Below are 24,125 nucleotides of genomic sequence, written 5' to 3'. Positions count from 1 at the left end.
AATGCATAGGAATGAACTTGTTTTTCTCCATGTACGAGAAAAAGTGAAATATTTGCTGGCTTTACCGTCTTGAAGCAACACATCGCTAAAAGACACCGTAGTAGATGTCTCCGGATTATTTGGCCTACAGCCTTTTTTTGAAATGCTCGTCCAATGCTGGGCACATGAGCGTTTATGAATGATGCCCTCGAAAAATGGAATGGAATGCGTTACCTTGTCATGTGCTGGAAGATGTCGTAGCCGCTAAGCTGTGATGTCATGATGACACGGCCTGGTATTGCATTACATGGCATGGCATTGAGACAGATAAGTATAATGATTGCTAGTTTAACGAACCACAGCAACGGCCTATCAGTGGCAAGCTAATGGCGTCGCTGTTGGCTTTTGCTGATCGCGAGTTGACTGTTCCGCGTGATTTTGGCAACCAACCTAATGACCAGTCGGTTGCAGTGTCAGGCAACGAGCGGAGTTAGTCCAATCAAATAACTTTTGATACCACTAGTGTCATGGCTCAAGGGCGCTTAATCATGCTGCATTGTGAGGGTTTCGTGTGCCAAGAGTAACGCGGGTAAAAAAAATAATTACGCACGTCATGGCATGCTGGAAATGAATGAATTCAATGTTCTAACGTGCAATATGGTATCTGGTGCCAAATAAAGGCGCAAAAATCTCCTATTACATCATGTCAATAAGAACAAAAAAGATAGCTCTTTCATAGGAAGTCACGCCCCTAATAAAGAGAGAAAACTTGTTTGATTAATAGAGAGAGAGAGAGAGAAAATGATTTAATGAAAGGCAGTGAGGTTAACCAGGACTGATTAATAAATTTCTATAATATCAAGGCAATAGGCACACAATAATCAACCTGGTGGCAGAAGTGGACTGATGACCGAACACCCAATCATTAAACATATGTATTTAATGGTATGTTTTACCAGGTTTTGATTGCGATAGCAATTATATGGACATTCTAACCTCAATTTTGCGGTCGTCGTCACCGGGATGTTCCCTATTAAGTCTAAGGGCAATAACACCGTCGTCGCGCACCGTATGCCGTATGTGCGAGTGAAAGCGCGCGAGGGGAGCCGACCATCGCAGCTCAATCTGGCGCGCGCATGGGAGGGAAGCTGAAAGGAAATGCGCCGTCTTCTGTGGCGCTGTGGCGCTAAAGACCGTGGTTGGATGGAACAGAGGGAGGAGAGGGGGCCTTGTTCTCCAACAGCAACTGCGTATTTCGCGACCGCGCACATAGGGAACCAACCATCGCGGCTCAATCGGGCGCGCGCAAGGAGGGAAGCGGGAAGGCAGCGCGGGAGGGAGGGCGGGCGGCATTTTACTCGGGCACCAACTGCGTACTTTGCACGGCCGCGGGCGGTCACGCGCCCCTTATCTTGAAAGCGATCTCCAGGCGGCGCATACTTATGTGCGTGCGGAGCTCTCGTCCCACAGTTTCAGTTGAAGCGATACACAGCACAAACGGCCACTTCGCAAGCTGTTGCGCCCGCGCTTCCCGATGCCAGAGTTTTGACAGCGAGTGACCGCGGTCATCGAGTGCGATGTGTTCGTGTTTGCCTGTGCCCGCTGACAGTATGCTGGTTAATTTAGTCAGTAAGCGATATAATTCCGAGTTTACACAGCCGATAAAACTACTATCTTTACTTGATATAGCTGTCTACTAATTTGATATCGCAATCGATGCTTCGCCTTTTGGGCGAAACTGCGGCTTTTAGTTTACAGCAAAATTGTATATTGCTAGGTTTTGGCGGATAGCGTCAGCGGTCAAAACGACTGGTAGAACAACAATTAGAAAAAAGTAGGTCGATCCTGGAAGGTACAAGCTCAATGGCACATACCCCTGTGGGCTCGGGGGAATGTAACGCGCCCTTCAACTACACTTGTCACACGTGGTACCCAAAGAGACAAAAACAATGCACCGGAGCGACGAACGCTGTTGCCCGAACGTTAGTCTATAACGATGCGTGTCGAAACGTCAGTGATAACACGCAATAGTCTGCCAAACAAAAGCTGTGTCTCATTCTCTCTTGACATAGCCATTTCCCTAGCGACGTCATCAGTTGCCCCTTGGACTCGGTATGGGTAAGACCTGTGTCGCTCACTCCGAAGAGGAAGAGCGCACCTTCAAGGAGCGCCGGCACGCTCAACAGCGCAAAGGATTCGAAAGCAACAAGCAGAACGCGCAGCGGCCCAATGTGCTGCTGCGATGGCGCAAGCTGGTGTGAATCTAGCCGCCTAAACTCGCTTTCCCTCGCACACGCAGCATACGGCGCGCGGCGACACAACGAAGTTATGTTTTGTGTCTTTTCAACCATTTGCATTACCACCAAATAAAAAAATAAAATAAATGTAATTAAGCGAAACCAACAGCTTCGCTGGTCTTCTATCTTCACATAGTGGAAGGGCTCTAAATTTTTTCAACAGCCTCCCTAGTGTTAGCTGCGACACTCCGTATGTTGCAATGGTATATATAACTGGTTTCACAAATCTACCAAACAACTAGCCCTTCAAGCAGCATTAGGTGCAACTACAATTTGAAACACACCAGTTCATCTCGGACGATTTGGAGTGCGCGAAAGGTGTGAAACCTCTTAGAACCACTAAGCCACCTCTTGTCATGAAGCAAAGGTATCGACGTTCACCGAAAGGATCACTAATGGTTCTATATTAATTTGCTACCCGCTGCAGAAGCTTAGTGGCTTTGGCACTGCAGCGCTACTCGATGTCGCTGGTTGGATCCCGACCGGGTTGGCCTCATTTCGAAAGAGGCGGAAAAAAAACGATGATCGTACTTAGATTAGGTGCACGTTAAGGAACCACAGGTGGTAAAAAATTCATCCAGAGCCACCCGCTGCACCGCGCCTCATGATCATATCGCGGTTTAGAACCTCACAATTGAAATATATTTCTAACGTTTTCACTTGTAGCGTCTCCCTTCGCTGCTTTTACGAGTAAGCATATTTATAACAAGAAACGCAGACTGGATTGACTCACGTGTTTCGCGAGGGCGGCTTCAGTTTCAGCTCTGATCTTGTCCTGGACCGCCTGGAACTTGGCGATGCAGAACAGGCAGTGCGACAGCGTGACCCCCACGGTCTCGAACCTGTTTGGTAAAGCCCGTTGTCAATTTCCTGTTTCATCTTGAATTAGACAACGCACCCGGCTTGAAGCATGTTGGCAGCATTCGCAGCCACGTCTTTAACGGGCAGTGCCACTTTCTCCTTTCCTAAAATATGAGAGAGAAAAGCAATTATTTTCAAGAGGCTTCGCTGCAAGTTAACGAATCAGGTTTCACGGCAGCAGTGTAATTCGGGGCAAGAACATTCTACGACACTTGTCAACACTACTTCGTTATCCTATTGTCATTATTACCATATATATATATATATATATATATATATATATATATCGATTAAACCTGATATTTCTGTCCAATCTTTAGGCGCACGCCGTGAAATCGCTCTACAAACATTATTTCACAAATATGTACACTCCAATAGATTATGTTCCTTTCACCTCGATGTCCCATCCTGCATGTCCGAAAGATTGTACCAACATTCATTTCAGTTTTAGACAGATCTATGGTGACACTTTATCTTTCAATTCATCAGCAATTCCACGAGCCATCCGATTATAGAATAACCCGCCAAACAGCATTGCTACTCTGTCTAATCCTGATACATCCCATCACCAACTTATTACACACTTCACTGAAGCCATCGTTTAGCAAGTCTCAGTTCATATTTGGAAGTGTTTTTTACCTGATTTCCTGTTAAGCATTTCGTTTCCTTTCTTGTTACATTTGGTTTGCCTTACATCGTGTTATAACATGCTTTGATGAATTGCGCACTTATCCATGCGCCATGCGCTTTTTATTTTATCGTGTCTTTTAAACTGTGTACCATATTTCTTGTCGTTATTTTAGCATTGCTTGGTCTCTTCCATACTTTCGATTATGTGCTCAAATTTTAATTACCATGTATTGTACTTTTTTATCTGGTTGTGTATGCACTGTTGGGATTTTTACGCCCCCCTTACACAATGCCCTACGGCCCTGTAAGGTACTTGAAATAAATAAATATATCAATGCCCTAAGGGCACCAGGGGCCATTGCATAAAGGTAATAATGTGAACACATGATGTCACTTCAAACATAAAAATTAGAATACATAAAAGCAAACAAAGTTTCACTAAGAAATAAAAGAATGCTATGCAGAATGTATCTGTTTCGTGTACTCGAAATGCAGAGTTCACATGTCTACCGTCAGCGAATAAGGAAAATAGACGCTACCAAATACAGTGATGAACCGTATCAACAGAGCCGTGTAATAATTATAGACAATAAAATAGTGGAACTGCAGTGATATAGGCATTTTACAGAACACTGCAAACATTCAGCATAGAAGAACAGTTAACAAAACGGAAACATAGGGCTTTGCTAACAGACAGGTTAACTATATACGGAGTGATCATTTCTAAATTTTACAAAATTGACAGCAAATCCTTTGTGGCTGATAGCATAATTCATTCCTTGAGCTGCAATATTCAAAGAGATGGACATGTACAACAATCGAAACGCGTAATGAACGAATTGACGAAGATTCACTGACTTGTTAAATATATACTACGGCACTTAATGCAATTTATGAATTGTAGCCGTTTATCGATGGCGAGGAATATCCCCTAGGCATAAATTTTGAGTATGGTACGCGTTAATAAATATACGCCATCAAACAGGCGCTGAAACTGCACTGTTGTTCCACTTACTTCTTTTAATAAAACACTTTATTTTAGTGTATTGAAGCACAAAAGTAACTGGAACGCCCATGCATTTCGTCCCACACTTTGGGAAAATTAAATCAAAGTTGCTTTCTTTCTCACCGGCTACAATTCACAAATTGCAAAATCTGTCGTAAAGTAATTATTTGAGCAGTTATATTGTGAATTTCCATTTACTATTTAAATATGTGTGTCAATTTCTCCTGAATGTAATGCCCGGCTCACTCATTGCTAGGGTCTCGAAACTGGCCGCCTTGAATCTGGTTACGTGACGCCATAGGGCAAAAAATTATGTTCCACATCAGCCCACCATGGCTCCGAGTGGTGCTGGCTACCACTCCCAAGGCTAGATCTAGTAAACGTAAATACCCAACTTAGTGGACGGATTGTTAGGTGTTGCCTTTGCACACTTGATAGTTAACGCTCGCGTAAAGCGGAGGTTGGGGGTTCGGCTCCCTCCGGCGACAATTTATCTTTTCGCCTACTTTTCATTTACCTTTTCTTCATTGTTTTCTACATTTCCATTTCAACCACAGCAAATTTCTTCGATGCTTTCCTTGGTCTCATTGTCTGTTGGCTTTATATGGTGATGATTAACAAAAATCAATCCTGTCGGTGTCCACTTCTCTGTCGTTTATATAACACATATATTGCGAGTGATTTTAATCACCTCATCATTTTCATCTCTATATAATCATCATCATCATCATCTCAGATCTCCCGGGCGCTATAGACGGCCTCGCCTAATAAAAGCGTTTGGTCAAGTTCCGTCACCTGGTAGAGGTAAATTACAGCGAAGCTGTATATGGCTAGGTTCTGGCGGATGACGTCCGCGGACAAAACGACGCGTAGACCACGAATTTTGGGCGGCGAAAACTCGCGTCTCGTTTACTTGGTAGATACCAAAATTGGCAATGGAAGGGTACGAATGTATGACTAACATGACTGATAGGTGATGACATCAATAACATCACATGCTCGTCAGTTACCTGACGATGAACGATAATAAAGCCACGTGTGGCGTATACCCGCAATCGGTATGCGGGTATGAGCCAGGGAGAAGAAAGAAAGAAAGAAATCACGTGTGGCTCATATCGGGGCTGGACATTTCAGTTTTGCTGTTTTACCATCTGTACGGGTGCATGGGCGGTGACTATATATATAAATATATATAGTTCTGCCACGTTACTGGCTACCCACACTTCACACACATACATTCTTCAAGCGAAGCTTGTAAAACCTCACCTGTCGAAAACTCGCGTCTCGCTCTCTTGGTATATACCAAAATTGGCATGTCACATGCTCGCCAGGTACGTAACGATTTACGATAATAAAATAATGTGTGGCGCATACCCGCATTGGATATGCGCTTATGAGCCAGAGACAAGAAAGAAAGAATGTAGGGAGGGAAGAAAGAAACAAACAGAAAGGGCATGTGCGGGGAAAGCTGCGCCGCGTCGCATCACGTGACGCGCGCGACCAATCAGGGCCGTTTGGTGTGTCGCGGGGAGAGAAATGAGGGAAGGGGGGTTGGCGTTCGCTCCGCCGGGATTCCGTCGACTCAGATCAGTTTCGACGCCGGATGGGAAGACCCCGCGTGGTGCGTTCCGCCGAGGAGCAGGCGTCGACGTGCCGATTCTAGCGTGAGGGATTCCGAAGGCCAGGCGAAACGTCAGCGAAGAGCCGTGCACCCCGAGTTGCGGGAGCGCTATGTTGAGGCCAAACGTCAACGAAGAGCCGCTGACCCTGAGTTTAGGGCAAACAAAGAGGAACGCCTGCGACAGCGTCGTCTTGCCACATGCTTTGCTTACCCCCATTTTCTCTACAGGGGAAGGGCACTGATTTTTTTTCACTATGACACTGCTATTGCTAACGCATTAAATGGCAGTTTTGCTCGAAGGCACAGCATTGAAAGTGATACCAAAGTTTAACGCTGTGACAAAGGAATCTCGGAAAGCTTACGTAAATATACTGGCGGACCACTTTCTGTGGCAATGAAGGGAAAGCTACGGAGGTGGAGCTTCTGCACATGCACGTGTTACCATGCCAAGTATACGGCGCAATTGCACCAAAAGTGTACGTACAATTGCTATCGCAACAAAACAGTTATGGGAAGATAGACCTCATCAGATGTGTGACCTCGCAAGCTTCAGGTGAAAGGCGCACCTTTGCATTGTTCCCATTCCTCCTTGGTCCAGTTGAATCCATTCACGTCTATCTGCGTTTTGTCGAATTCCATTTCCAGCATGCACTGGAGAAGGTCTGGTCGTGTCAGCTTGAAATGATGAGGGAGAATATCACGATGTAGCCCCAGGTCGGCGTTGACGACGAAACAAGATACACTCTTCGTTGGCATCACTTATCCTCAGACTGTTGAGTTCTTTGCAATGTGACCGCAGAGTATAACTGAAAGTTTGCTGTGTGATTTCGTACGATGGTGTCGTTAAGAAGCAAGTTGAGTTGTTTTTAGATACTAATTGAAATAATGTCGGCCTTCTTTAACACCGCTTTAGTGGTTGTATCTTTTTCCTTAGTGGTTGTTTAGTAAATTTCATATTTTTATTTGAAAGTATTCTGAAATAGGAAGGACTTCTTGTATTCCTCATTTTATTGCTGCTCTACATTGTGAAACATTCTTAAATTTAGAGGAAACAACTTTTTAACTCAGTAACTGCACACAAAATAAATACCGCAGTGTGTTAAGGTGGAAGTTAAAGTGTGTAAAAACTGGTTCACCCTTATTAAATTCTTGGCTTACACATAACATTTACGTGATTTCTTTGATTTAGCATACTATACTTATGTAAGTTATTTCATTTAAATGAAATGACCGATAAATAAATTTAATGTTGTTTTTGATATTTAGTCAGAAGCTACACATCGGCCAATCGGTGCTTCAGTTCAGTTCGGTTAATTTCATTTTATTTATTGTTCCTTAATTACATCAGGGTCATTACAAGAGCGACACGTATAAGCACTTGGTATACCAATATTTCATCAAAAATAAACAAGACAAACAAGCGAGATAGTAATAAATAGATTCAATGGACACCGCATGCAGTGTTACAGCAGCGTGTTGCAAAATAATCTTAACTTTACAGATGCGATAAATAAATCGAAAGGTGCAAAGAACAGCACACTTTAGGTTAGCAAATGCACGAAAAGACATTGAAACGCTTTAAGTAGTAGATTTTAAAAAATAAAACGTAATACTTAAAGTCAGAGGACCGATTAAACTCAAGTAAAACAAAAGACGACTGTTCAATCTAGATGACGTAGTATTTTCGTTTATCACAAAATGTTGTGTGGTCTCAATACATCGCTACATGAACTGGTAATTATTCGCGGAATGTCATCCAGAGTCCCAAATTTCCTCGCTTCTCGTAAACAGCTTTATTACTCTGACGACACTAAGGACTTATATATTGCTTGTTGCTATACTGCCAACATTTCAATGTTTCTTAAACACGTATATTTTATTGGATTGGGATCAGGTTTGGCCTAGGCAAGGCAATTCACCTTCTCCTTTATGTTCAAATTGTTGCTGTTAGCGGTAATGCTTCCAAGAGCTTAAGACCCCAAAAACTGATGTATTCATGATAATGTATTAGGAACACCATTCATGATAATGTCTGGCGCGCATCAGTTGCTCTCAATATTATGAAAACGCAGTTTAGTGGTCAGAAGATGTTTGCGTTCACTTCGCTTACCTTCGAGTCCTTTCTCCGCATTTCGATGGCGGGTTTGGCGCAATCGGCCAGTGACAGGAACGCATCGTACCCGAGCCATCGTTCCAGGGTCAGCATGAGAGGCACGCAGCCTTTCACGTCCGAAAAGAGCTCTGCTCACATTTGTATGCAAAAACAAAATAAAAAGTAACACAGAACACGTATAAGCACTCTGCGACCGCACTCTTGGATGTTCACATGTGAGCAGCTGGCTATAATTCGCAGTTGATTGATTTGCCTAATCAAAGTACGAAAGCTCTAAGCCAACTCATAATATTTGTCGGTTTAGGCAATCTATAGCGGATAGGGTTTATAGAACTGCGATATTTGGTTTTGTTACCGAGTAACGTAGTAGTGAACTTGGTGCTTTATTTTTTATTATTGAAATTTGCCAATTCTCCCGAACTGCGAGAAATTATTCAGTGAATCCAAGTATTGCATTTTGCAATCCATACTAGCGAACTTACCTTTTTCGGTAAAATGAAAAAAAGTGTTGATGGAAGAAACCAATGGGCCCCATATCCATAATTTCTCATTGACTCAATGCTACTGATTCTTATGAAGTCAAGACCTGTTAATGTAGTGCTGGCTACGATAAGTGGGCCCACTGCCGTTGAGCTCGCGAGCTCTCCACCACTTTCTCGCGAAAAAGTTGCGGCACAAAGCATCGATATTACTATTACGTCTTCATTTGTCAGAAAATTATTGCCAAAGACAGCTTTAGCATTATTTAAAAACTACGGAACACTGTTAAGCAGCAATTTATACAAGCCAGCTAATGGAAAAAAAAGAAGGAGAAACACGCCACACATCCGCGGAAACGAATTGGTGAGACACACAGTAACTAGAACACGTGATCCCACCATGCGACTCATTCGACAGTGGATTCCACTGTCTCTGGGATCGCCTTAGTTCAGTATCACACTGCCTCAGGGATCGGCCCGCTTTACTAGGCGAGGAACCTACCGAGCAGACGTGTCAAACTCCTGGGAGGAAGAAAAGGAAAGCTTAGTTGTAAGGAACGTGTTACGCACTTCAAGGCGCACATAAGTTGCACAGAAAATATCCAGGTACTGTGTGTTGTTTCTCTGCAAAACACCGTAGAGTACGAAGTCGATCACCGGAACGGTGGTAAGTATATTGTTGTTGTTGATGATGGGTTTAATGGCACATAAGCAACTAAGGCTAACGTGCGCCTGGTAAGGATAGCACCGGTGCCTATATAAGTCGAATCACTACTTGCATACCACATCAAGGGTCTCAATGCTCGCAGGGACCGATAAATAGTGCGTAATTCAACGACTGAATAGTTGCAAAAAGGTATTACTTAGAAGATTGTCTAAATAGTCAACACCTTGCGTTTTGCTTAAGTGGCATTTTGGTATAGGTGTGCATTCTTCCCTGTTCCTACCACGATAAGCAGCAACAACGGCTCCATTCCAGGTGCAACTATGACTGCCGGTAGAGGAGCACCATCTTTGCTGCACACTACCATCGTACATGTCGGTATGGGATTCTGTACGAAAGCTTGTATGTTCCCCTACAAACCAAAATGTGGGATTATGTAATGTAACACATGGGTCTTTCTTCGAAGGACAAATCGATTTTGTGGTTGTCTGATGGCAGTAAGTTTAATATTCAAATGTAGTTGAATATGGATATTCACCTGTAAGAATATGTGAAAACGTACCCTATTGAAACTATCATAACACCTGCCAATAAAATGGAGTGAACAAAGCCACGATGCCTAAAAAGGAAATTCAAAAATGTATTTCTCCATGGGGCCTAATTGATTTCTCTTTATTGCGTGATATTATTTTGTAAATGAGTCAGTTACCCTTACGTGTGTTGCGATTGCTATGTAATATGTTTATACTGATTGGACTAACAGCTGCAACTACGGCTAGACGTTTTATACTGACTCCCATGAGAGCTTCACACTGACTCCCATTTTGAACAGGTAAGGTTTTGTTCCATATTTATGTAAATTTATGTTGTGTGACTGATGGGCTGGTTCCCCTATGTAAAATGCCGACCTGATCTGAGGGTAAAATAAATCGAATTATTCTAAATGTAGCAGTGTCATTTTGAACGTGGTGAAACTGCATAAGAGAAAAGTTGAAGCACTTGCCCTCATCTCTTCTTCAACTTTATCTAGGCCAAAGTCACGCTGTTGCATGCCAATATTCCCATGCTGTCTCTCTCTCTCTCTCAGTGAAGGTGGTGACAGCACTGGCCCACTGTGAGCGGGTGCAGTGATGTGGCCCTGAAATTCTTTGCCTCAATATATCTCGAAATAAAAACACATAGTGCTGCGCTCAAATTTCGCATTAAATTATTCTGGTCATTCTTAATGAATTTTTTTTCTTCTGGATGAGAATTGATAGTGAGCAAGTTTCAAGCTTTTCCTCAATGTTTCCCTCATTGTTGCTTGCATGCGAAAAAAGAAAAAAGTCTGTAGCCTATCCACAGCATCGTAGCTGGCGCGGGATACAGATTCCTTTAATGGATATTTATATGTAAGGATGACATTGCGATATAGAAGGCAAAGTGATTCACGCAAGTATTTTGGAGGGTTTGAACTTCGTTAACAGGCACAATTAGAGAAAATGAAAGCTTGGCAGATTCGCAAAATGCAACGTACGGGATATTCGTCGTCGTTGGAGCCGAATGCTATACACACTCGCAACTAAAGTTAGCCTGAACAACCACAACACATGCTCTGGCTTTACTTCGTAATTAGGCCTCAATATATTCATTACCACAGTACGTTTTTATAATAAATACATGTAGTGATTACATACTTAGTACTTTCTTTGTGTCCTTTAGGCGAACGTAAACAAATATTGAATAGATGCATGCCAACCCGGATATATCGTACCCCCATATAACGAAATATTGTGTACATCGTACAGCTGTAAACACCCCTTGAAAATCACATGCAAATGTAAAGCGCTGGTGCACACGTACATAGAACGCCCTTTAACTAGCACATTCAATATATCGAACACGGCGCCATGCCGAAGACCTAAAAGTGCACTTCTTTAAGCACTTTGAGGTCATCTAGCGCCTGGAGGTGGAGAAGAGAATGTGCAGTCAGTTGAGCCGAGTGGGTCGTGTGGGAAGTCAGTAGAGCCCTGTGGAGTTTTTCGGCTAGCCCGCGTGCCACCTCGAACGCCAACATTCCTCCTTTCCGATTTTCGTGGCGTCGTCGTGTGGGTTGAGTGCCAATTCGTGAGTTAATTTTAAGTAAGCGATGGCCCCTGCAAGTCTAAAGAAAAGAACCAACTTGGACTTTGCAACAAAGTTGACAGTGATCCAGCATTTTTTTTTGCAAGTAAATAAAGTGTGTTTGCTTTTTTTTCCCCCGAGTTGAGTGCATTAACTTAGCGGTCCTCGCACGCACCAATCGGTAAGCCGCCGTTTGCATCAGGGCCTATTATTTATACATCCAATTACCTACATAACGAACTTTTTTGTGATCCCCTTCAGATTCGATATATCCGGGTTCGATTCTGTATATAGCGGAAGCTATAGCATTGAAGCTCTTGGTGAGTTCCGAAGGAAGGTGAGAAAGTGAGAGACTGACGTAAAAAAATTCACGCAGGAACTCCTGTGGAAGCTGTACAAGTATGCTAAGCGTTGAACCACTTGCTTATCAGTATACAACCCGAGGCATTATCAATTTTATGAAGCTTGATCCGACCATTATAAACCCTTATCTACCTTTATCAGTCATTATCAACATTATAGGACTAGATCCTATCTTTAATAACCCTTATGTGTGGTTATCAGCATTATCGGACTCGACCGGAGCCTTATCAACCCTTATGGGTCGGTACCAACCATATCACAATTGATCCAATCCTTGTCATCCTTTATCTCTCCTTTTCAACCTTTTCGGATATGATCCCACTTTTATGAACATTTATCGGTTATTATAAATCTTATCGGAATTTATCTGACCCTATCAACCCTTATCGACGCCTATTAACCTTATCATAACTGCTCCGACCAATAAAGTCCCTTGTCGCTCTTTAGCACCTTATCCATTCTCGCCGAACCATTATCAACCACGATGAACCCATTAACCCCTCATTGTTCCTTATCAACACATTGGCTGCTTATCTCTGTTGCGCGACGTGAAGCACGTGAGACCTCAGAGACCTGTGGCATTTCGGCTGGTGAAGGAACGTCCCAACGGAAGCCGCATCCCGCGACCATCGAAACGCATCGGGAATTTTGCGTGTTTGGAAATATATTTTCGGAAAATCGGAATTTTCCTGACGTCTACAATGCAGCAAGACGGCTCTACTTATGGTCATAGAGATGGCTTTTATTCCGCCATCACGAAATCTTTCAACAAAGCCTTCAAGAAACTGTTCTCCTTTGAGAACAGTTTTGTACCGCAGGTACAACACATTGATATGCTTCGGATATGTTCACCTGCTATAAGCATGCGTGTTTAGCCCATCGGGTAAGATACTCGGCTGCTGAGCGTGGGGTCGTAAGCTCAAAACTCACCAACGCCACAATTTTAAGAGTGGAGCTGTTTGCGCCGGGCGTAATGTGTCAACCGCGAACAGAAAATGTGGACCGATCCTGACGGTAGTGCAGAAAGGGTCCGAGCGCAATGGCACATACCCATGTGTCTTCTTCTTGAGGTTTTACGTGCCAAAACCAGTACTGATTATGAGGCGCCGTAGTGGAGGGCTCCGGATTAATTCTGATCCCCTGGGATTCTTTAACGTGCATTACAACGCAAGCACACTGGCGTTTTTGCATTGCGCCTCCATAGAAGTGCGGCCGGCTCGGCCGGGATCCGCTCCCGCGACCTCGTGCCCGGGAGCAAACGCCTATAGCTAACTGAGCCACCGCGGCGTGTCATACCCATGTGAACTGGCGAAGTTGTGCCTGGTCAAGTCTAGCTAAGCATGGTTGGGACTGCTTAAGCTTAGTCAATCATCGATAGCCAATCAATAGCTACTTGTTAATCGATCAATAATCAATAAACTTGGGATGACTTGCTAGTACTTCAATATCATCATCATCATCAGCCTATATTTATGTCCACTGCAGGATGAAGGCCTCTCCCTGCGATCTCCAATTACCCCTGTCTTGCGCTACCTGATTCCAACTTGTGCCTGCAAATTTCCTAACTTCATCATCCCACTTGACTTTCTGCCGTCCTCGACTGCGCTTCTCTTCTCTTGGTATCCATTCTGTAACTCTAACGGTCCACCGGTTATCCATCCTACACATCACATTTCCTGCCCCGCTCCATTTTTTTCCTCTTAATTTCAACTAGAATATCGGCTATAGTAGCGCTTAGCCTAGCTCAAATACGTGGCCAATAGCTTGCGATAGCTAATCGATAGTCAATCAATAGGTAATCGATAATCAATCACTAATAAATAAATTTCGGAAAATGCTGGGCATGACTTGGTAGTGCTAGGTGCCGATCAGCTTCGCTGTTTCTTTAGCCTTGCGCCATACGTACAAGCTACGCTAATTCTTTTTACTTTCAAACTTATGTGTTTTATACACGACTTTCTTTATAATGATTCGCGTTGCGTGGTGGACGGACGGGAGAGGTTTCCTCGTTGGGTAGGCGTGAAATGCTTACGCAGTGAAAAAAAAATTCACTGATGATGACGATACTCCGTAATGCGAAATTTGAGCGCTGTTGTATACGTGTTTTCATGGCGCGATATATTGGCTGCCGCGGACAATCGGACTCGTGGGGCCGGTTGCAAACGGAGCTAAGTGTGGCGCGACTGCCTCGCTAATCTGGAGATCGCGAGAACAAGCACGTGGGTGACGCGTGGGCACGATTCACAGCAGTCACCGCCGTCAATTATACTAGACGACGCGCGCTACTTTGGCCCATCTCGTAGCCATCGTTGCCGCACTATGCTCTTTTTCTCACGCTTTCACCACACCCTCACCCGCTTTCCGCCTCCTGATTGCGCCCCTGCAGCCTCCTCTCCGCTTTCCTGCTCGCGTCTTTCACCCCCCCCCCCGCTGCGATTCCCTTTCCCTTCAACGCCGACACCGACTCCCGCCGCAGGAACGGGTCCCCAAGTGCCGCAGTCTAAAAAAATTCATGCAGAAACTTTGTGCCACTGGCTCATCTCCAGGCAGTCTGGTGTCATTATCAATGCTGTGGAACTTGATCCGAGCAGTATAAGACAGCGCTGCGGGGCAACCAACTACTGCGGATAGCAGCGCAAGGTGCAGTGATGATTCAAGCAAACTACCGCAGGGGGGGGGGGGGGGGGGCGCCAGGTGCGCTTAAAATTTTCCGATCATTATAAGCCTTTAGCGCCTTTTCCATCCCCGTCGAACTATTACGAACCGTACACCGGCAGCATCTGCGTACGGCGCGGCGGCGCGGGCCCTATTTTGAAAGCGACCGGCGATGGGGACAGAGTGCACCAAGTGCTGATAGCTTCGTGTGCGCTGTGTTCTCGCCGCTTAGTGCGAAAGGCAGCATGTAGGTCAATCCGCTCGCTGCTGTCGGACGCTATCTTGTAAGCGATCGTCTTACGTGATGAATGGATGGATGCTTGGTTTTCCTCGCTGAGCAGGCATATAAATGCTTACGCACCTAAAGAACTCCGTCCAATAAACCCTCAGGAATAAAAAGGGGCACAAGATGAACCATATGGGGGCCCATATAAAAAAACCGTATGCTTCCACATATGATATGAGTGCCACATAAATACACCAACCTAAAGAATCACATCAGAGCTCACGTATTTCCAGATATCATATTAGACAAGTCCTGAATTATTAGAACATATGGGGACCACATATAGAAGCCTGTATATTCCCATATATATATATATATATATATATATATATATATATATATATATATGTATATATATATGTATATGTATGTATATTGTGAGTCGTCGACCGATGCGATGCCCTTATTTCCGAGCAGCCGCCCGAAGCAAGACGAAGCACCGCACGAGACAAACGATGATGATGAGTCGTATGTACAGATGACAACGACGATATGCACAAATATATATATATATATATATATATATATATATATATATATATATATATATATGGTACAGACCACCGAATTTTATATGGGAATATACATCTTTCTATTTGTGATGCTCTTCTGCATATGATATGTAGGAATGTATGGATTTTTATATGGGACCCCCCTGTACGTTTGTGTTCGATCATTCGACATTGATCTTATGAGCTTTTTAGCAAGGATGTTAATCCATCTTCAGCTGCAATTTACATCCATAAATGGGCATGCAAATGGGCTAGTGATGATGATCACGGTGTTTACTTAACATGACCGATCTGAACCTTGATCCATGAACCGATCCATGAACTAACTTACGCATCGCCGTGCGGAAGAGGGTGGCGAGTGTTCCTGGAAGTACCGACGTGGCGTGCACGAACAGCGGGTTGGTCGGGTTTTTCTGGACGTCGAGACGCATACCGAACGTGGTCCTGGCCACCAAGTCGAACGCCAGGGTGTTCAGGTAAGGTCGCACGTCGATCTGCTCACCAGACGGGCCTTCGCGAACGCTTCGCTCCTCGAGGATCTCCAAGAAGCTGTCCACGGCTTCGACCATGCCTGGAACAAACTGGTCAAGTAGAATCGTTAATGGCACGCTTCTCGAAATTAATCTATGAGGTATCGCTATTAATCTTACTGTCAGCAATACAATATGCAATGCACACTCTGTTGTTAGAGGTTCACGTTTTATTGGCAATAACCGCGTGTAAATAATTTTCACTAGGAGTTGGATCACAAAAACTTCAATCATCACACAAAATGCTAGGAACAACATCTTCCCCAACATTTCGGGGAAGAGATAATAAACATTATTAACAGAACAAGAACATACGTACAAAAAATAGTTTATTATTGCCTACTTCACGCAGATATTCGATTAAACTGCCATACTGGGCCAGAATATAAAAAATACCAGCCCTCATGCTTCAGTGAAAACGTGGGCTAGCAGCTTGGGATCCTAATATTCGACCTTTAAGTCTATCGACGTTAGCATGAGCTGTTCTCTAAGGATCACGCGCTAGTTACAATGGCATAATGATATATTTGCCAGCTGCCTTTGAGTGTGCAGCGTCACCTATGGTTAACCTAAACATAAAAGCTCAACCACGGCTGTTTGTAGATCTTAGAGAAACGTACCACACCACAGGTATTTCCACATAACATGGTATGCAGCATTCGCTATAAATGTATATACAGACTCACCATTCCTGTCGCTAGCTATAGAGCCAAGGATACGCGGGTATATCTCGGCGAAACACAGATATCGCTTTATTATAACCACCTTCATTTGAAACAGTGCTGCACAAAAGCCGTAAGCATTCCAGTGCTACCGGCGCGCAACCACCTACCCACCTCTTTGTTCACTGCTTCATCGTTGTCACCCCACAAGGTTTTCAGACGAAAACATACCTTCCCATATCGGCAAAGGCGTAGGTGTGATCTGAGTATTGTGGAATGTTTATCGTCTCTTGCCCGAAGGTATCTCCGTAACCTTGCCGACGACGCATTTCCTACGTATGCTTGTTCCACAAAGTTTATAAAACTAAAAACTTGTAGTTCCGTCCGACAGGTGAAGCATTGATTGCAATAGCAAATTATATATCTATACGCCGTAAGGGTAGTACACTTATCAGCTCTACAAGCTGCTGTAAACATTCACTTACTAACTAAATTACCAAGCACGGTGTCACGCGCACACGGGAAAACGAACGTACTTCACTCAGTGACCGTAGACACTTGCTTTTGGTACGCTGCGGTGATGAAGAGCGGCAGCAGCGGTGAGCGAATTCCCCCTTGTGTTGCCTCTCGTTTCAAGGTGAACTACGCACGCAAGAACACAGCGCACATGACGCCATCAGCTATTTCAGGTAGGCTATACAGTGAACCCATCGCATTTTACCTCGAAGATAGGACGCACGCGGCCACACTCAGCGGCGCCGCGCTCAGCGGCACCGCGAACGGAGTAAAAGGGGAGACACGCGCTACCCTGTCCCCCTCCGTTCTTGCGCACGCAAGAAGTCGGCGCCGGCCCTCCCCGACATCCTCCACTGCGCGTACGAGAAAAAGCCAGCTCACCAATCCACCATCCATCTCGACTCACCCTCGCATGCTTTAAATCACACCTACAGCACACGGCGCAATCCTGTCGCACTTCGGCTTTATACGGAATATCACGGCGACACCGACGGCGACAACGAGGGCCGAAATTCAACTACAGCGTCCGTACAATTGCTATCGCAATAAGAATGACTTGAGGATGTCTCTTCTTGCGCCTCCCAGCCACTCGTCCTCCCATCCCGCATTGACCGTCGCATGAAAGTTGCCTTAAAGCATGAACAACCTCTACTCTTGATCTTTTATTCCAAAACAAGTCAAAACTGGAATCGCCTTGCCGCTTCCGTCGTCTTCATCACTCGTCTTGTAATGTTCACCACTACTGTCTGTGACCATGCGTTGTTTCATTAGACTTGTTTATTTGTTCTGATACCACTCCTCTCTGTACTGCCTGTACGCCTCTTCGAGTAAATAAATGAAACAGGAAAATTAACGAAATGAGACGAACAATTACACCTCCCGTTCTTACGATGTCCGCTAGGTCTGAAGATTTTGTAGCATCACTAGATAAGGCACCTTCTATCTTTGTGATGCTAAATTGGTTTTAATGCGACCCACTAAATTGTTTTGTGTACCGGAAGTGTGAAGTTATAACACAACTTTTTTTTTGCTTGCGGGCAATCCATTACGGCTGGGAAGCAGTGGTTCCAAAATTCATAATGCAAGTGGTTTATTGTTTTGTTGTAGCCCTTCGAACAGAAGCAATGATAAAATGATTTGTTTTTGATTCTCTCATTTTTATTTCACATTGGCTATGCTTCGAGGTCTAATGCCGAGGCCAGACACATATCAGAGTGTGCGTTGAGGAATAACGAGATTCACAGATATAGGAAGGAAAGGGGGATACTAAAATAAATGCAGATGCATTAAAGGATAATACAATGCACTTTGTATAGAAGAACCCGTAATCAAGGTACACTACCGAGAAACATTAACTTAGTTTACACTGATGAAGTGCTCTTGGAAAATGTTATGTTTGTTAATTTCGCGGTAATAGGGTTGATTATGGCAATAGAAATTGGAGGTGAAAGTTCAGTTTATTTCCTTTTTTAATTTAGCGCCAAAGCTACAGCGACTGTTAGTCACTGGGACGTCACAGATGTCAAGGTGTTTTTTAGTTTTTTTTATATCTTGGTTAGCATGGCTGAGTTCCTCAAACTTGGAATGTTAGATCTTTGGCTTCCTTAGAGCAGAACAAACTACCGCGGTTTACTAATAAAAAAAAACCCTAACTAGGTCCTAGTAGACGGCATCCCAATCCATGACGTATCTGCGAGCTAGTTCAGGAACTTGAAGGCGGCTTTGCCCCCCGTCTTTCCTCTTGCGCCTTTACTTGCTTACGAAGCCTCTTCTCGTGTTTAGAGCGTCGTTTTTTTATATTGTTAAAGGATAATTTCCTAATAGAGGTAGAATTATTTGTCTTTTTAATGTCCCCTTGACGTCACTCACTGTAGTCGCTAGGTCACACGTGTGAGAAATGTAGAAGTGGGTTATAACCGCCGCTAGCGGGTGATAACTGCGCGCTGATAGACAAGAGATTTTAGGCGTACCGCTCGCAGCTTGTTTGCCGTGAAAGCCGGAGAGATGCAGCGCCGTATGGGTTTCCAACGGTCCACACGTGCGACGCTTATCGAGTTGCGAAACGCCGGGTTGTCGTTCACGGATCTCCATACAATCTGCAGGGAATGACAAGGTTGTGAATCGTGAAACAGTCTTAAGGAGGAAGTGCACTTACCCCTCTGTCCACGAAATGACCGAAATCGCTGACGAACACGCGCCTCAAAAGTTCAATGTCCTTCACCAAGACAAAAGGGGCGTCGCCATTGAACATCCTGCGATGACATGAAAACGACAGGCAGGTGTTGAAGGGCCGCAAAAACCGAATCCTACCCTCAGCAAAAGAGAGAGAGAGAGAAACGGGGTGCGAGAGGCTGGGAGGTTAATCCGAAAATATTCTGGTTTGCTACCCTGCACTGGGGGAAGGGGAAATGAAAGGCGGAAGGAGGAGGAGTGGGAGAGAAAGAGAGAAGGCAGGGATGTTAACCAGAAATGCGTCTGGTTGGCTACCCTACTCAGGGGTACGGGAAAGAGGGAATAGAAAGATGAAATAGAGAGAGGAAGGGGGGGGGGGGACGAAGGATACAGTGAGCTCACGCACGCATGCGGAGCGCCTTAGCAATTGAAAGGCCTTTACATAGCCCAGTCGCACCCAACAAAGCCAACAGTGTCTTCAAACCTTTTTGGGCTGACGAGCGATGGGGACGGTCTTCAATTAGCACCTGCACGGACAACGGCCGATGATCCAGTCGTCGCAATGCGTTCGATAATGTTTGTCTTTCCGACTGAAATCGTTCGCAGGGACACAATAAATGTTCGATATTCTCTTCGCTGCCACAGACGTCGCACGTAGCACTTTCGGTCATTCCAATGAAAGCGCAATACGCCTTCCTGAAAGCCACTCCCAACCACATGCTGTATAGAAGCGATGCCTCACGTCGGTGAATCCCGGGTGGAGGTCGGAGTTGGAGGGAAGGGTTCAGTTCGTGTAGCCTGGTGCGCCTCATATTTGTGGTGTTCCACTCAGTTAAAGATAGCTTGCGTGCCAGGTGACGAAGCTGCCTTGCAGCGTCTGTCCTGGAAAGTGGAATGGGAACGCTGTGTGTTGTTCTTGGTGTGACTTTCAGGTCAGCTTTGTCTGCGTGATCGTTTCCACTGATCCCGCAATAGCCAGGAAGCCACTGGAAAAATGTTTCGTGGACTTTCTGTTTGACGTCGTTGTCCAGTTTGACAATTTCGTACGTTAGCTGTTCGTGAGCTCCACGTTGGAGAACTGCCTGCATACTGTGTAAAGCCGGTCTCGAGTAGGAAAATATGGTCCATGTACCAGGACTCTCTGCGTCAATAAATTAAAGTATTGCGCAGATGTGTGAGCTGCAGCCGTGGACGTCGTCAAATGTGACATCTTGAATCGCATTGTTGCTCCTCTCGTCGGTATAAACACAACACAGCCAGAACTTGTCGTACAGCAGGAGTAAGCTCATTAGTTTTAGTGCAGACGGTGATTTGTCTGGATTTTTTGTGAAGTCCTGGAATTCTGAGTTGTACTTCAGGATAGCACAAACACCATGGAGGAGACACCGGCCTGGCCACAGGTGTATACGCCGATGTAACTGAGGTACGATATGCACTGACAGTTGTGTTATAGGACGTACGGGGTCTTTCCACGGTCAGTGGGGCGAGGTGGTGTCAAGGAGTCCGGGCAATGTGCCTAACATGTACACGCATTGTCTAGACGGCGATGTGTGCCATCATTGAATAATCTTGAGCAATAGCGATAGTTTCAGCCGCTGACGCACTGCGTGGTACTCCAAGGGATATCCTAAGAGCTTGCGTCTGAATGCTATGAATTGCACGCAAATTAGTTCGGAAGGTGTTGGATAGAACAGGTAGGCTTTACCGGAGGAACCCAACAAACAACACCCTGTATAACTGTAACACAGATTGGGTGGACACCCCCCCGTTCTTTCCTGCGACGAATTTGCGCAGATGACAATAGCCATCAGGTGCTTTTTTTACGTGGTTGACGTGAGGAGTCCAGGATAGATCTCTATCAATCACAACTCCCAAGAAACCCAAAAGCACTGCAGAGCCTTTGAGCTGAAGGCCCATGAAAATAAAAACCTTTGCGAATGCTTAAGTCAGCTTCCTGTGCGACCATTGTCAGTGTTTTAGATTATGGATGAAGCAGATATAATAAATATTCTCATAAATAAGAAATTTACATTGAACAAAAGAGCTTATTCGCACGGAGCTATGTAGTTGCCGTTCTTATGTAGCAGCTGTGATAATTCAATTATCCAATTAAATCAATTAATTAAATAAGTCACTGCATCATTTAGTCAATCATTTTCACTACAACAATAGCACTGAAGCGATCAATCTTGTTTTCAGAGAGAAAGAAAAAGGTGACATCATTTTTACATAGGCAAACTCAAGCACTGATTGAAGAATCAGAGTTTCTGATGCAATTAATATAGCAGCAAAAAATGAATAATTTGTGAGTGAGGGTTGTTATCGCAAGATCTGTCACCCATGCACATCCGTTTCTTGCAGCTTCAATGCAAGGTTTCAAAGGATAGTGACGTATTGTTAATATAAAGAAGTTGGATAAAATGATTGTGGCTATAATTTCGGTGCAGGCGTGCGAGGACAGAGGAATATCGCTAGTTGTTCGTTAGAATAAAGCTAGTTCATCACGCTTAATTTCAAGCGTTAAAAACGAAGCTGATAAACGTCAGGGATATGATTTAGAGCTATTGATGATCTTATAGTCCAATCCACATTGACGGTTCTCTTGGTGTCCTCGTCTTATCTCTAAAATGCTACACTACTCTTGTATGCTGCGAATACCACGCTCCTCCGCTTGTGCCAAGTCAATGGCACAAGCAGAGAAGCGTGGCACAAGCCTAGACCATGTGAACTAGTTTTGTAGAAAAGAAACCTACATTCTATACGCAGTACCTGAAAGCGTTTAAAGTGTTTTACCACTTCGTAGGTCAGTGATGCATCTAGACAGCACTCACTAGTGAACCGTTTCAAATTTATTGCCTACGAGGTGACTGTGTACAAGCCAAACTTGTTCACATGGACAGGTTAAGAAGTTGCGTATTATTCGCACAAAGTTGGGAGATAATTCTGTAGCCCATTGTAGACGCGGAAAAGAATGAATAATTTCAATTGAAACGTTCACTTACCCGTAAATGTCTCCGTATTTCTTGAACCACTCATCCATAACTTCCACGGTGTTCTTAAAAGAAAGAAGTGGATTATATTCATAGAAAAAGATGTTTTCAGGGCTTCAAAAACCAGGAGGAAATCAATAAATTTTCCAATTATTCCCTTCAGTCTCGTGTTATGATAAATGTGTCAAATTTCCATCACACTTAGATCGTATTATTCCAAGTAACTCAAGACTCCACTGAAAGTCAGGGTAATACGACGGAAGTTTACAGTTAGTCGGTAAAGATACACTCAATAAATATAATGAGTCAAGCTGGATTGAAGTGTCAGCCTTCTGTACTAACGAATTCGTCATTCATAGAAATGGCAGTGCTTTTGTAAGCGAGAAAATTATGAAAACAAAAAATCAGAGTGGCGCCCTCCATTGTGGACCATGGTACATCTCATGTGACGTAAGCATGGGCTGATTCACAGAAAGTTGCACAGAGGGAGGTAACGTGGTGATCACGTCAACTCATACGCTTTACAGAGGGCGGTTCATACAGAGGAGGAACAGTGGGACCTTTCGCGGCAATTCTCTCGTCAACAAAGTGATATACTGACAAAAAATGATACGAGTAATATATTAATCTAGTTCGTCTTATTTATTTCTTTTAGTGTCCCTTTAGACATTTAGTTTAAACATGCATTTGTTTATTTAAACATCCCTATAGTACAGGGACAACTTCGCATTTTCTTAAATAAAAATTCAACCCCAGGGTCAGAGCACAAACACAATTGTTGCCTACAGGCACTACGAGGTAGAAAAAAAAAAAGACTACACAGTGAAGTGCCTTTATAACGAAGACCTTGGGATCTCCAAAGTTTTTCGTTATACAATTCAATTCGGTGTAAAGATCGTGCTACGTACCGGTCGCTACAAAGAAGGCTAAGCATGCTCGTCAAAAGAAAACCTTTATTATTAGCGGAGCTGTTTAAGGCCGATGTTTATCCCTATGCAGCGATAGTGTTAGCAGTCTCAAGTGAATTGCAGAGAGTGTGAAATGAGGAGTGGATGTGAAGAGAGAGAAAGAAAGAGACAGAGAGAGAGAGAGCGAGAAAAATGATGAAATAAATGAAACAATAAAATAAACTTTCTTGGCAAGCCGTGGTTCGAACCCGGCTACCCATGGCCCGAAGGCGAGCGTCATAACCACTAGGCTATACACCCACTTTTTTTTCTTACATGGTATTTATTGCATCATGTATATGCGAGAAAAATACTATATGCGAAAAACGTGCAAGCACTAGCCAACACATCTCATATTCATCGTATATATAGACAGGACATAAAATCTCGTTGAGCATACCATGCACACCGAAAAACTGCAAGTAGCTTTGAACTTAAAAAGGTGCCAACAACAAGCACCGTAACAAGCTGGTGGTACCAGTCCGGTAGAAACTCGGTCAAGTCACACATGTCTTTCAAGTGACCAATCATTTGAGCGTACTGAAATTTCGACGGAACAACAGGTTCAGCGTTTCGGTCGAACATGCGTGTCTTCCATAAGCTATGTAGTCCAATTAAGCAAAACACATCAAGAGACACGTCTTCTCCTTGGGGTGCGATCAAGTATCGGATGGTATGCTGATTCAAAATGAAGTCTCTCTTGACAGTTCTTCGGAACACTTCCCAAAATATTGCGTAT

At 44.1% G+C, this 24,125-nt stretch overlaps 1 protein-coding gene across 1 annotated transcript in view; it reads right to left on the bottom strand.

Annotated features, from left to right (window-relative positions):
• LOC119453381 (cytochrome P450 3A41) overlaps positions 1 to 24,125 on the bottom strand; it is a 44,637-nt gene that overhangs the window by 5,349 nt on the left and 15,163 nt on the right. Inside the window, exons 3-10 of the mRNA XM_037715423.2 lie at positions 22,452 to 22,504; positions 19,433 to 19,529; positions 19,248 to 19,373; positions 15,901 to 16,150; positions 8,505 to 8,635; positions 6,961 to 7,069; positions 3,175 to 3,241; positions 3,010 to 3,118 (exon numbers count right to left, since the gene is read on the bottom strand). Of these exons, the coding sequence (XP_037571351.1) occupies positions 3,010 to 3,118; positions 3,175 to 3,241; positions 6,961 to 7,069; positions 8,505 to 8,635; positions 15,901 to 16,150; positions 19,248 to 19,373; positions 19,433 to 19,529; positions 22,452 to 22,504 (942 nt within the window). The remainder of the gene's footprint in view (positions 1 to 3,009; positions 3,119 to 3,174; positions 3,242 to 6,960; positions 7,070 to 8,504; positions 8,636 to 15,900; positions 16,151 to 19,247; positions 19,374 to 19,432; positions 19,530 to 22,451; positions 22,505 to 24,125) is intronic.

Source organism: Dermacentor silvarum, chromosome 5 (assembly GCF_013339745.2).
Source record: "Dermacentor silvarum isolate Dsil-2018 chromosome 5, BIME_Dsil_1.4, whole genome shotgun sequence".
Lineage (NCBI taxonomy): Eukaryota > Metazoa > Arthropoda > Arachnida > Ixodida > Ixodidae > Dermacentor > Dermacentor silvarum.
The sequence above is the reverse complement of the archived record's forward strand: the minus strand, read 5'-3'. Positions and strand labels throughout refer to the sequence as shown.